At 42.2% G+C, this 14,470-nt stretch overlaps 1 protein-coding gene across 2 annotated transcripts in view; it reads left to right on the top strand.

The window, feature by feature from the left end:
- The first annotated feature begins 265 nt into the window (after positions 1-265).
- The window catches only part of LOC122557337 (copper-transporting ATPase 1-like), a 101,622-nt gene continuing 87,417 nt past the window's right edge, over positions 266-14,470 (top strand). The window contains exons 1-2 of one of the 2 annotated variants that reach the window (XM_043704941.2): positions 266-1,370; positions 7,663-7,803. In XM_043704941.2, the coding sequence (XP_043560876.2) occupies positions 7,684-7,803 (120 nt within the window). In that variant the 5' untranslated portion in view covers positions 266-1,370; positions 7,663-7,683. The remainder of the gene's footprint in view (positions 1,371-7,662; positions 7,804-14,470) is intronic. The other variant, XM_043704939.2, reaches the window with a different exon arrangement.

Genomic DNA, 14,470 nt, shown 5'->3' with positions numbered 1-14,470 from the left:
ATGAAACTGCACTCTTCATTTATCCATTGTGCTGATTTAAATATTCTATATCCTCAAATGTTTTACCAATTTCAGTCAATGGGATTAAGTCATAGTTTTGATATTCAAACCAAATCATTGTAACCAAATTCCCTGAAGATCTCAGTGCCGGAATATTATTTCCAAAGTTTTGAGTGTTCATTTACAAATTTGCTTTGAAAGGACACAGAATATTAAGTGTGCAAAAACCAGCAATCCCACACTGTTAATGAACATGTTGCACAAATTGGTATGAATCATTAAGTTTATTAGACACTTGACTAACTTCCAAGCTGTCGGTAACTTTAGATCCTAAGTGGAGTCTAGATTCCACATCAGTTGGAATGCAAGACGTTGCAGTTCCTGTTCCATTATTTGACAAAATTGTTCCTCAACGTTTGATTCCACTTTAGCCTCATACTCCTACAGTCCCTGGCTATACAGTTCTGAGGACAACAGAGAGCCCCTTGGTGGGTCCAGCTCCTGAGCCTGGCTAGAGTAGCCATCTACATCTTTGGGCTGTGAGGGGGGTGGCCTTAAAACTGAGATGAAGAGAAATTTCTTCACCCAGAGGGGCGAACTTGTGCAATTCTCTGCAACAGAAAGTCGTTTAAAGTGAAACATTGTAGTCAGATACAGACATTCCTCAGTATCCATGAGGGTTTTGTTGCTGAGAACCGGCAAGTGTGGAGCCAGTTAAAAATAGGTTAAAATTGTGGATGTGAGTTTGCCTGCGGGTTGCTACTTTTTGGCGCAGATAGATGAAGTTGCAGACACAGATGATTTACTGTATATTTTTAGTGTTAAAGAGATCAAAGGAAAAACGGAAAGTGGGATTAGGGTACTAAATCAGATGATCATGTTGAATGGTGGAGGAGGCTCGAAGGGCTGAATGGCCTACGTGCTCCTGTTTCCTTTGTTTATGGGAGCACAGTTTCTGCCACTATTCTTCAGTAGTTAGTTTTATAATTAATAAAATTCCTTCATGCCTTTTAGTCTTTTTGTCATTTGTTGACCGCCATTTGAAAAGAGGACACTTTTGTTGGTGTTTTTGTACATTTAGTAGTCAGTGGTCACCTTTCATATTTTTCTGAAGACACGTCCCACATTATCCCCTCCCTCTGCACGTTCCATCCTCTGATTGACACGTCACGTCGTGATGTCAACACAGTCTAGCCCCGCCCCATGCCACGAAGCGTCATCCATGTGCATGCGCAGCCTGGGGTTCCGCTCCTCAATCTCATCCCCCCGGGAATCTCTGGTGGCGACGATCCGTTCCGGAGGTAACGTTATCCTTGGTGGTGGCGTGTGGCGTTAGCAGGAAGAAGTCAGCTGCTCGGCCGAGGCCCAAGGTGAGCAGCAGCTGGTGATGCTCTAGTGCAAATATAAAACTTTGTTTTTTTTCTAAATGAGGAAAAACATGTGTCTTTTGTGCAAGAGTAAGGGAGAAACAGGTGAAAGCTTCAATTCATTGGAATCTTTTAAATAAACAACAGGACCTGATGTGCATCAGCATGAAAACAAAACTCCATAACAAAGGAAGTAATAATAACCCAATATGTTCAATAGAATCAATCAACTCCCAGTTCCAAGAAGTAGAATGCAAAATAACAATGTTACACAGAAATTCTTGTATAGAAATTGAGTATTTTGTGGAAACTTGATAGAGATGTATTGTTAAGTTTTATAATAAAGGAAAGCTGGTATTGGAAGAGCTTGTACGTGATATGAATTATGTAATACGTAGCGACTTTAAAATAGCTTGTATTTATAATGTATAGAAACATGTCAAGATTCTTCGCGAAAATGTAACCAAACAAATATTTGACACGGGAGTTAGAAAACGGGATTAATGAGAGGGCTGATTAGTATCTGGATCAAAGCGTTTTTAAAAAAATACGAGACAACGAAACGAAGTGTTTAATAACGATTTGGAGGAGCCGGTATTGGACTGGAGTGGACAAAGTTAAAAATCATACAACACCAGGTTATAGTCCAACGGGTTTATTTGGCAGAACTAGTTTCAGAGTGCTGCTCCTTCAGGTGGTTGTGGAGTGTAAGATACAGAATTTATAGCAAAAGTTTAGTGTGATGTAACTGAATTGTATATTGAAAAAGACCTGGATTGTTTGTTAAGTCGCTCAACTTTTAGAATGGGCATGTTGGTTTCAGTTCTTTCATATGTAAATCGAATGTGTGGTCATGGAATTTGGAGGAGAGGAGCATAAGTGAGTCACATGAGTGAAATAAGTTTCGAGTGTGTTATGAGGGAACTGGAGAATTTAATGAAAAATGGTACTGTAGTTCAGGACTAGACTATGCTGAGCCTTGGCTGAACGGAAAGTAGACAGGCAGGAGGCTGGAAGAACACAGCAGGCCAGGCAGCGTCAGGATGTGGAGAAGTCGATGTTTCGGGTGTAACCCTTCTTCAGGAGTGGGGGAGCTGTCAATAATGGGAGTGGCAGGGGAAGGGTGGTGAATTGGGGATGGGTCAAGACAGGTAGAGGGTATGACCTGGTTGGTCAATGAGAGAAATGAATCCCGTTGGTGGAAGGGAGGTTATTTGAAATTTGAGAATTCAATGTTGAGTCCTTGGTGTAGGCTGCCCAGGTGGAAGAAGAGGTGGTGTTCCTCCAATTTGCAGTTTAGTTCTTTGTGGCAACGGAGGAGGCCAAGGATGGTCATGTCGGAAAGGGAGTGGGAAGGGGAATTAAAATGGGCAGTGACTGGGAGGTCCAGTCAGCCCCTGTAGTCCCAGCTGAGATGCTCAGTGAACCGTTCCTCAAGTTTACTTTTGGTCTCCCCGACGTAGCGAAGACTACGTCGGGAGTACCTGATGCAGTAAACTAGGTTGGAAGAGAGGCAGGTGAACTTCTGTATCACCTGGAAGGACTGTTTGAGGCCCTGGATGCTTGCAGTGTCCTTCCAGCTTCCTCCCTGTCTAATTTGGATTCCAGCATTTGCAGTTTTTTTGTCTCTAATCTTGGATGAGTGGAAAGGCAGCTGAGTAACAGGTGATTCCTATCTTCATAAATATGTTGGAGGGGACAGCAAAGAGTGTTTTAAGAACATAATTGGCAGTGAAGAAAAGAAGCTGAAAATGTGTTGCTGGAAAAGCGCAGCAGGTCAGGCAGCATCCAGGGAACAGGAGAATCGACGTTTCGGGCATAAGCCCTTCTTCAGGAAGAAGGGCTTATGCCCGAAACGTCGATTCTCCTGTTCCCTAGATGCTACCTGATCTACTGCGCTTTTCCAGCAACACATTTTCAGCTCTGATCTCCAGCATCTACAGCCCTCACTTTCTCCAGTGAAGAAAAGAAGCCTGATGTTATATTTGCGGTTAGCTGTAACTGAGAAATGAAGACAAAACGATTATAGTTCAGCCTTATTTTATTTTCCCCAAGTTGTCTTGCACAGGAAAGCTTATAATGTTTCTGTTTTTATACTTAAAGTCTATTTTTTCTCCTAGTTCCTGAATGCTTGGGTATGACTCATCTACTACTGGACATTGCTCATTTATCTGATGTGATTCTTGCACTATTATAAAGGACATCACATTTGAGGCTCATTCTGTCCATATTGGACCTCCAAATGGTAACACCTCTGACAGTGCAGCTCTCTCTATACTACGTGCCATAGTCAGCCTAGATCATGTGCTTCTGCTTTGGACTTAGATTTGGATCTACACCCCAGTGATTCATAGACAAGAAAACAATTAAGTATGTTAGTTGACATAGTGCCTAACAAAATGTTAAGTCACTGTGCATATGGCTTTGTGGTGAGATGTTATGTAGAACTGAAAGTTTTAATAATATAGTTGCTGCATGGTAGGCAAGGAAATGACACAAGCCAACTTGTGGTGAAGATTATTGTTATGGAACTTTATTATGACGAGAGCTTATACTATGTCGAGAAATAATATCTGGCAAGCAGTAACTTGTTTGATCAGGATAGAATTTAACTGAAGTGTTTAAGTATGATGTATTCCTGGACTAAATTGAATGTTGATGTTCAATGCGAGCTTTAAAAAAAAATGTGCACCACTAGATATCTCTCCTTGCACAAAGTGAGTTACTGGCAGTCTGTTCTCTTCACTGTTGCATTAATTTTTATATTCATTCAGTAAAAGTGTTAATTAAAGGTATTATCAGAAAGCTAATGATTTTGTTGAGAACAAATTGTGATATATGCCATAGTTTAGACTCATAGATGTCCAGCGTAGAAACAGACTCTTTCGTCCAACTTGTCCATGCTGACCAGATATCCTAAATTAATCTCGTCCCATTTGCCAGCATTTGACCCATATCCCTCTAAACCTTTCCTATTCATATATCCATCCAGATGCGTTTTTAAATGTTGTAATTGTACCAGCCTCCCCCACTTCCTCTGGCACTTTATCCCATACACATACCACCCTCTGATCCTCAGGTCTCTTTAGTCTTTCCCTCTCACCTTAAACCAAGTCCTTCAGTTTTGAACTCCCCTATCCTGTGGCAAAGACCTTAACTATTCATCCTAACCATGCTAACCTCATGATGGTATAGACATCTATAAGGTCACCTCTCAGCTTCCAACACTCCAGGGAAAATAGCCCCAGTCTATTCAGCCTCCCTGCTATAGCTCAAACCCTTCAACACTGGCAACATTCTTGTGTATCTTTTCTACACCCTTCCAAGTTTCACAGCATCCTTCTGATAGCAAGGAGATCAGAATTGAATATAGTATTCCAAAAGTGGCCTGATCAATGTCTTAGACAGCTGCAACTCACTGCATTGAACAATAAAGGCAAGTGTACCAAACACCACCTTCACTACTCTGTTGACTTGTGACTCCATTTTCAAGGAGCTGTGAACCTGCACTCCATGGTCTCTTTGTTCATAGTAATCATTATTCCATAACCTTAATTTAAACTTTCCAACCTTCTGTCCAGGTTGGCTTAGCCACCTTTATGGGGAAAGGGAGGGGGTGATGTAAGAGTGAGAAAGACAGGAAGAAAATTTGAGGGTAGCCAAAAATTAAAATACTGCTTCAGAGAAACTGAAGTAAATAAAGGCACTAATTTATAACAATACTGCTTTTTTTTTGGTAATTGCATAGATCCAGAAAATCTCAGAAGGTCCCATAAAACCGTTATCTGAACAATCAGTTATTCAAATAAAATACTCCTCGCATCATCTCATTTGAATAATCAAGGTTATTTTGTACATACATATTTTGGTTCAGCCTTCACAAAGAAGAACAGAAGGTCTAGATAGAGGGATGAAGTGAAATAAATTAGTAGGGAAATGGGTTGGGGAAATTGATGGGGTTAAATATTAAATCCCCAGAGTCCAATAATCTACATCCCAGTTATTTAAGGAAGTGGCCCTAGAAATAGGGCATGATCATCTTTTAATATTCTATAGACTCTTGAACAGTTCCTTTGAATGATGGTAACTTGGGTAACTTTAAAAAAGGTAGAGAGAAATAGAATTATAGACCAGTTAGCCTGACGTTGATAGAAGGGAAAATGCTCAAGATTTAATAGAACACTAAGAAAACATTAACAGGATCAGACAGAGGCAGCACAGATTTACAGAGGGAAAAATAACATTTGACAAATCCACTCGAATTTTTCAAGGATATAATGAGCAGCATTGTTTAGAGGGGTTGGGGGTGTGGGGGGGGTGCAGTGGATTAACTTGTACTTTCAGAAGGCTTTCATTGAAGTCTGACGTAAGAAATCAGCATACAAAAGTAAAGTGCATGGGATTGAGAGTTATGTATTGACATTGATAGAGAACCTGTTTGCAGACAGAAAATGAGGAGTAGGCACTTAGGGGTCTCTGTGATTCTATTTATGAATAAACTGGTATTTTTTACAGGAGACTGTAGAAGCATCCCAGCTTTCAGTATCTGGACCCCAGCTATTCACAGTATAGCTTAATGATTTAAGTGAGGAAACTAAATGTAATATCTCCAAATTTGCAGACAGCACAAAACCGGGTGGGAGGGTGAACTGTGAGGAGGATGCAGAGATGCTTCATATGATATGGACAAGCGCAGCAAGCAGACAAATACATGGCAGATGAAATATCATGTGAATAAATGTGAAGTTGTCCACTTTGATAGCAAGAGATTGGCAAGGGGGAGGTGCAAAGAGACCTGGGTGTCTTGAACATCAGTCGCTGAAAGTAAGTAGGCAGGTTCAGAAGACAGCAAAGGGAATGTTGGCCTACAAAGCAAGAGATTTGAGTACAGGAGCAGGGATGTCTTCCTGTAATTATACATGCCTTAGTGAGATCACACTTGGGAGTAATATGCGCATTTTGGTCTCTATATCTGAGGAATATTCTGGCTCTGGAGGGAGTGCAACAAAGTTTTACTGGACTGATTTCTGGATGGCAGGACTGATGTATGAATAGATGCTGGATCAGCTCGGGTTGTATTCACTGGAGTGTAGAAGAATGACCAGGATCTCCATCGGAGCGTATAAAATTCTATTCGAACTAGACAGGGTACATGCAGGAAGAATATTCATGATGGCAAAGGAATCCAAAACCGGGACTCTCAGTCTAAGGATTTAGGGTAGGCCATTTAGGACTGAGAAGCAGAGAAATTTCTTCTCCTAGAGAGAGATCAGCTTGTGGAAGTTTCTGCTACCGAAAGTATTTGAAGCCAAAACAGTGAATTGTTTCAAAAAGGAATTAGCTATAGTTCTACAGCTAAAGGGGTCAAAAGGAATGGGCAGAAAACAAGAACAGGGTACTGAGTTGGATGATCAGCTAGGATCATACTGAATGGTACAGCAGGCTCGAAGGATCAAATGGCCTACTACTGCTCCTATTTTCTATATTTCTCTGAAAACTTCTAAACAATTTAAAGGAATACATGCTGTGATATACAATATTTTCGGCCGTAGCTTTTCATCACAATATGACTGCACAAAGAAAAATTGAGCAAATGTCCTAATGTTATTTTGGAGATAACTATGGGCAATTATGAATATCATAATACATTCAATGACAATCTTCACTCGTATTGGACTTGAAACTTTAACTGTTTTTTCACTCACCACAGCTGCTGCCAGGCCCATTGAGTTACTCCAACATTTTGTTGCTATTTCAAACAACAGTATTTTGCTTTTGTCATTACAATTGGTTCATGCATATGAACACAAGAATTAAGAGCAGAAATAAACCACTCTCTCCCTCAAGCCCTCTCTGGTAATGAGTAAGACCATGTCCAACTCTTCACTTACTTTCTGATCGACCTTTGTGTCACCAGCAAATTTGGCATTTGGTCCCTTTACCAAAATCATTTATACAAATTGGCTGGGACTTCAACTCTTTCCAATGTTCTCTCGAAGCTGTGCATGCCATGCAAGATGATTGCCAGCGCCATGCTAACCACAGCAGGCACTTCCAGTTCCAGAAGTGATCTTGTTCGGTAAATCCAAAATTTGGATAATTGACGTTCGGTTAACCAAGGTTGTTCTGTAGTTGGTCTGCCATTTCTTTGTTCACCATTATAATTTCCCCTGTTCCTGATTGTAAGGGATCTATATTTGTCTTTACTGAGCTTTTTAATTTTCAAATACTTTTAGAGGATTTTGCAATCTGTTTTCTTGAGGTTCGCCTGCTTGACTGCCTTGCTATTTTCCAGTGATGTGAAGACCAAAGACAAATGGACAAGAAAAGTGAAATGCATTCCATTAACATATCTGTGGAGGGAATGACCTGCAACTCATGTGTACAGACCATTGAGCAACAGATTGGAAAGTTACAAGGGGTCTGCAAAATAACGGTAGGTGTTGTTCAGTTTGTTCAGTGCAAGCTATTTTCTTCCACATTTTTGGGGCAGTGTGGAGGCATCTATGCTTCAGGATAACGAAAAGCTGAATAAGTTTTACTGGGACTTGAGCATTATGGTGTGCGTCAATGAACTTTGTCTGCCACTGACTTCCATCTGTTTATTAACTCTTCAGTTACAAAATTTCAAATTATATGTAGACAAGAATAACTTGTATGGATTTGTTTAAACAAAGTCACATGTAACTGTGAAGGGAATGCTATAGAGATAGTACATACGAACGTTTAGAAATACTTAAACCAAATCTCTCAAAATGCATGTAGTAAAATTTAGTCAACTGATGTAAGTCAAAGTGTAGCTGCCTGGCTAGAAAGCTGGCCGCCAGTTGGAAATATGGGAAGAGTTGGAAATGGTGTGTTCTAGGAGTTAATGGTCGGGTGCACTTTTGTACCTTGTGAATTTTTGGTTGATTTAGACTTGGGAAACAGGAAAACTGTATTAGAATTTGCTGATGATTAAGTAGTGAATTTGGTATGCAGGATGAGGAGTGAAGTACTTTAGAAAGACATATATAGGTTCACAGAATGAAGAGAAAGTTTGAATATAATTAAATTTGAATAAGTGCTGGGTAATATACATTTAACTGTATCTCTTGCTGCTGTACAAGAGCAGTTGTGCACACTTAGTAGGTACTAACTCCGTTGACCAGTATATTCATGGTTCCTCCCACTGCTGACATCATTGTTATGTGTCTGCTCTCTGCCTAAGCTGATGGCCTGCTTGAAGCCTTTCACTTGAAACACTTCACCCAAGTTCACACCATGCTACCTCAGCAAAAATGGACAATAGGTTATCTCAACAAACAGGAGAAAGTGAGGACTGCTGATGCTGGCGATCAGAGTCAAAAAGTGTGGTGCTGGAAAAGCACAGCTGGCCAAGCAGCATCCGAGGAGCATAAACTTTCAGCAGGAATGTGGCAGCGAAGGAATTGGGAGTAAGGGATAGCATTTTTACTGGGTGGGGGGGGCGGAGGAGGAGGAGGACGTAGTCCAGGTAGCTGTGGGAGTCGGTGTAGTCCAGGTAGCTGTGGGGGTTGGTGGGTTTGAAGTTGATGTCTGTGTTGAGTCGGTGACCGGAAATGGAGATGGAGAGGCCCAGGAAGGGGAGGGAAGTATCCAAGATGGTCTAGGTGAACATCAGGTCAGTGTTGAAGATGTTTGTGAAGTTGATGAACTGTTCAACCTCTTCATGGGAGCACGAGGTGGCGCTAATACAAGCATTGATGTAGCAGAGGAAGAGGTGGGGAATGGTGCCAGTATAGTTGTGGAAGATGTACCCAACACCCCCCGCACCCCGTATAAATGCTATCCCTTACTCCCAATTTCTCCACCCCTGCCACATCTCCTCCCAGGAGGACCAGCTCCACTCCAGAACATCCAAATGGCCTCCTACTTTCAAGGACCGCAATTCCCCCGCCCACATGGTCAGCAATGCCCTCCAGCGCATCTCCTCCATTTCCTGCACCTCTGCCCTTCAACCCCACCTCTCCAATCGCAACGAGGACAGAACCCACCCAGTCCTCACCTCCAATGTCCAGATACAATGCATCATGCTCCACCATTTCCACTACCTACAGTCAGATCCCACCACCAGAGATAAAATTCCCTCCCGACTCCTTTCAGCACTTCACAGAGACTATTCCCTCCGCAACTTCCTCGTTAGGTCTGCACCTCTCATCAAACCACCCTCCATTCTGGGCACCTTCCTTTGCCACCCCAAGTGGTGTAAAACCTACCTACACACACACACACATTCCTCTATATTGGGGAGAGAGGATGCCAACTTGCAGAATGTTTCAGAGAACATCTCCGGGGCACATGCACCAATCAACCCCACCGCCCTGTGGCTAAACTCTTCAACTACTCCCACTCGGTCAAGGACATGTAAGTCCTGGGCCCTCTTCCACTGCCAAATCCTAGCCACCTGATGCTTTGAGGAAAAACACCTGATCTTCCACTTTGGGACCCTTCAACCACATATAAATTTCACCAGTTTTTTGATCTCCTCCCCCCTCCACTTCTTTTCCAATTCCAAGATCCAATTCTCCAACTCGGCACCGCTCTCTTGAACTGTTCTACTTGTCCATGTTCCTTCCCACCTATGCATTCCACCCTATCACCATCACCTCCCACCTTCATCTACCGATCGTATTCCCAGCTACCTTCCCCTGCCCCCAGTCCCACCACCCTCCCATTTATCTCTCTACCCCCTATTACCCTTCGCCCCCCACATTCCTGATGAAGAGCTTATGCTCGATATGTTGACTCTACTATCCCAAAGAACAGTATACCAATTTGAAAGTTGTGCCCTCATGTTGATCATTGGAGAGACCTTGGCACTCCCACATTGTTCATGATTCCCCGAAGATATGAACAGTACTTTAGGCCTTTTTAAGAATGATAGTGCATGTGTATAGCATCCTTTACAATCTTGGGATGTTACAAAGCACAACGCAGCGAATAAAGTATTTACTGAAGTGCAATTGCTGTTGTGATTGATTGGAAAGTCATCAGTCCATTTGTACACAGCAAGGTTCCACAAGTAGCTGTCTCGTAATTATCCAGATTATTTGAGTATGTTGATTATGTCTATTTCCTACTTGGAACTGTTTATGATTTCATCCAGAAGACACTACCAATGTCATACTTTCTCAGTGTTGCAGCATTAACTTTAATGATATGCTTAATTATTTTGGAGTGGGCTTTGAACCCACAATGTTGAGAGTCTGAGGTAAGATTGTTGCTGCAGTTGCAAAGTGGACAGCACAAATGGGACAGATGAGTAAAAAAAGACCGAATACATTTATAAAAAAAAATGGTTATTCTGAAAACAGTGGGAGGAGAATAGAATTGGCTCAGTTGACTTAATATCTCCCATTAGGAAAATGCTAGAATCTATTATTAAGAAGGTGAAAGCGGGACACTTAGTAAATCCAGTTAGAGTAAACATGATTTAATGAAGAGGAAATCATGTTTGATCAATTTGAGTGTTTTCTGATGAGCAGAAGTGATATATGTGGACTTCTAGAAGCTGTTGAAAAGGTGCTACATCAAATAAGAGTTTTTTTTAGGGGTAATATAGTCCCATGGATCGAGGATTCATTGGCTGACAGAAAACAGATTAGGAACAAAAGCAAAATACTGCAGATACTGAAGATCTGAAAGGAAACAGGAAGTGTTGGAGAAATTCAGCTGGCCTGGCAGCATCTGTGGAGAGTTCATATTTTGAGTCCAATAAGGTGGTTCTTTGGAACCAGAGAAAATGTGACTTTTATTGCTGTTGAGAGGCTTCAGATTTGGTTGGTGGAATAGAAAAAAATGCAGTGACAGGTTAGAGGATGAGGGAGGTTAGAGATCAAAAGTGTCATTGAACAAAAGACACACGGAGGCATAATGATTTTAGAGTACAGATAGCGAATCATCCAGAGTCCATTATACAACCAATTGGGAATTAGGTCAGAGAGGGACCAGTGTATCATTTTTGGGTTGGTAATCTGTGGAGGGTTAGTGCTTATGGCCTCAACTATTTGTGACTTGGAAAAAGGGGCTAAATGTATGTCTGTTAATTATACCAATGATACAAAGAGACGTGGGAAAGTAAATAGTGAGGAGTAAACTAAAGAATTTCAATTGTGTGTGAGGAAAAGATTGGCAAATGAAATTTAATGTTGGAAAATATGAACCGTTTGGAACTAAAGCAGCATGTTATTTAAATGGAGAAAGCTTGTAAACCTAGAGATTACAAAAAGATCTGTAGTACAAGGGGACCCAGGTCTCTTGGCGCATGAATTGCACAAAGTTAGTATGTAAATACAATATGTGCTTAAGAAGGCAAATGGAATGTTAATAGGATGGGGATTGGAATACAAAATTAGGAAAGTTTTATTACAGTTGCATGTGACATTGATGAAACCGTATCTGGAGTAATGTGTACAGTTTTGTTCTTGGTTTTTAAGTAAGGATATTGTAATGTTCAAACCAGTTCATAGCTGATTCCTGTGATTGTTATAAGGTTATAAAAGGTTATAAGGAAAGATGGATGACCTTGTAGAGGTTTACAAAATTATGAGGGGCATCGATAAGATAAATAGGCAAAGTCTTTTCCCTTGGATCGGGGAGTCCAGAACTAGAGGGCATAGGTTTAGGGTGAAAGGGGAATGATATAAAAGGGACCTAAGGGGCAACTTTTTCCACACAGAGGGTGGTACGTGTATGGAATGAGCTGTCAGAGGATGTGGTGGAGGCCGGTACAATTGCAACATTTAAGAGGCATTTGAATGGGTATATGAATAGGAAGGGTTTGGAGGGATATGGGCCGGGTCATGGCAGGTGGGACTAGATTTGGTTGGGATATCTGGTCGGCGTGGACAGGTTGGACCGAAGGGTCTGTTTCCATGCTGTACATCTCTATGAATCTATGTGCTTTAACCATTGGAGCTCAGAAGAATAAGAAATGATCTAATTGAAACCTGTAAGATTCTGGGGGGATTTAGAAGGCTGGCTCACCTGTGGGAGAGACGAGAATTAAGGAAGACATTTTAAAAACAAGGGGCCTTCCGTATAAGGTGTAGACTAGTAGAATTTTTTCTGTCTGTCTGTGAGTCTGCACAATTATTTTTTGTAGAGAGCAGTGGATGCAGGGAATGGGATTTATTATAGGGTGAGCTAGATAGATCCTTGATTGACAAGGAAATTGACGGGCATGGGGGTAGCCAGCAAAGTGAAATTGCACTCGCAGTCAGGTCAACACGATGCTGTCAAATGGAGAAGCAGACTTGAGATGCCAAATGGCTGAAAGTTACTGTACTCCTAAATCATATGTTCCTAAAAAAAAAAGGTCTATTTGAAGCCTTGATGATTCCACAGAGTGGGTTCACCAAAATGATACCGTATTTGAGAAATTATAGTTAAGGAGATTCTTGAGATCTCAGGATTATTTTTAGCCATGTAGAGAAGACAGAAGATTTATTAGAGATGTTTAAAATAATGAGTTGTGCTGCTTGATTGAATCTGGAGAAACTAGGTAGTCAGTCATGGATAATTAATTAATTTAACATAATTAGAATAAGAAGAGAGGCTAGCAGAAACTGATCACATGAAGAAGCATGGAATATTTTGTTGCTTGGATCATTGTATATCAGGAAACAAAATTAAATATTTGAAATAGAGGAAGTTAGAGCTACATGAGAGAGACAGCGTGACAGGTTTGATTTGGATTCAGCTGCTCCAGCATAGAGTCAGTACAGATCAGAATGAATTGAATGACTGTGTTCTGTGTTGTAACCTTGTGTACTTCTATGAGATTTTGAAGTTCACCTTTTAAATGCTTATTTATCTTTCTGTGCCTGTGATAGATGAGGTGCTTTCAGCACTGCTACTATCTTATAGAAGTGTACAATGACCTTGGCATTGATGCATGAACCATCATTTATTTTGCATCATTTTCTCTGACCTTTTGATAACTGTGCTGCGCACTGTTTTGCTTTGTTCTAAGCTTCATGATTTTGGGCAGATATTATAATAAGGGTTTAGATCAGAGTGGTGCTGGAAAAGCACAGCAGGTCAGGCAGCATCTGAGGAGCAGAAAAATCGACGTTTTGGGCAAAAGCCCTTCATCAGGAATAGAGACAGGTAGCCTGGAGAGATAAATGGGGGGGGGGGGGAAGCTGGGGAGAAGATAACAAAGAGTACAATAGGTGAATGGGGGTGGGGATGGAGGTGATCGGTCAGAGGGGAGGGCGGAGTGGATAGGTGGGAAGGGAGATTGGCAGATAGGACAAGTCATGAGGACAGTACTGAGCTGGAAGTTTGGAGCTGGGAGAAGGTGGGGGAGGGGAAATGAGGAAACTGGTGAAGTCCACATTGATGTCCTGGGATTGAAGTGTTCCGAGGTGGAAGATGAGGCGTTCTTCCTCCAGGCATCGGGTGGCGAGGGAGCAGCAGTGGAGGAGGCCCAGGACCTCCGTGTCCTCGGCAGAGTGGGAGGGGGAGTTGAAATGTTGGGCCACAGGGCGGTGATTGGTGCGGGTGTCCCGGAGATGTTCCCTGAAGCGCTCTGCAAGATGGTGTCCAGTCTCCCCAATGCAGAGGAGACCGCATCAACAGCAACTGATACAATAAATGACATTGGTGGATGTGCAGGTGAAGCTTTGGATGTGGAAGGCTCCTTTGGGGCCTTGGATGGTGGTGAGGGAGGAGTTGTGGGCGCAGGTTTTGCAATTCCTGTGGTGGCAAGGGAAGGTGCCAGGATGGGAGGGTGGGTTGTTGGGGGGCGTGGACCTGACCAGGTAGTCACGGAAGGAAGGTCTTTGCGGAAAGCAGAAAGGGGTGGAAGGGAAATATATCCCTGGTGGTGGGATCTGTTTGGAGGTGGTGGAAATTTCGGTGGATGAAGCAGTTATTGGGAAGGTTGGTAGGGTGGAAGGAGAGGACCAGGGGTGTTCTGTCCTTATTACGGTTGTAGGGCTGGGGTTTGAGGACTGAGGGCCGGGATGTGGATGAGATGCGTTGGAGGGCATCTTCAACCACGTGGGAAGGGAAATTGCGATCCCTAAAGAAGGGGGCCATCTGGTGTGTTCTGTGGTGGAACTGGTCCTCCTGGA

The sequence above is a fragment of the Chiloscyllium plagiosum genome, unplaced genomic scaffold, assembly GCF_037043375.1.
Source record: "Chiloscyllium plagiosum isolate Xiang-an unplaced genomic scaffold, Cpla_swu_hap1 HiC_scaffold_11, whole genome shotgun sequence".
Classification (NCBI taxonomy): domain Eukaryota; kingdom Metazoa; phylum Chordata; class Chondrichthyes; order Orectolobiformes; family Hemiscylliidae; genus Chiloscyllium; species Chiloscyllium plagiosum.
The sequence above is the reverse complement of the archived record's forward strand: the minus strand, read 5'-3'. Positions and strand labels throughout refer to the sequence as shown.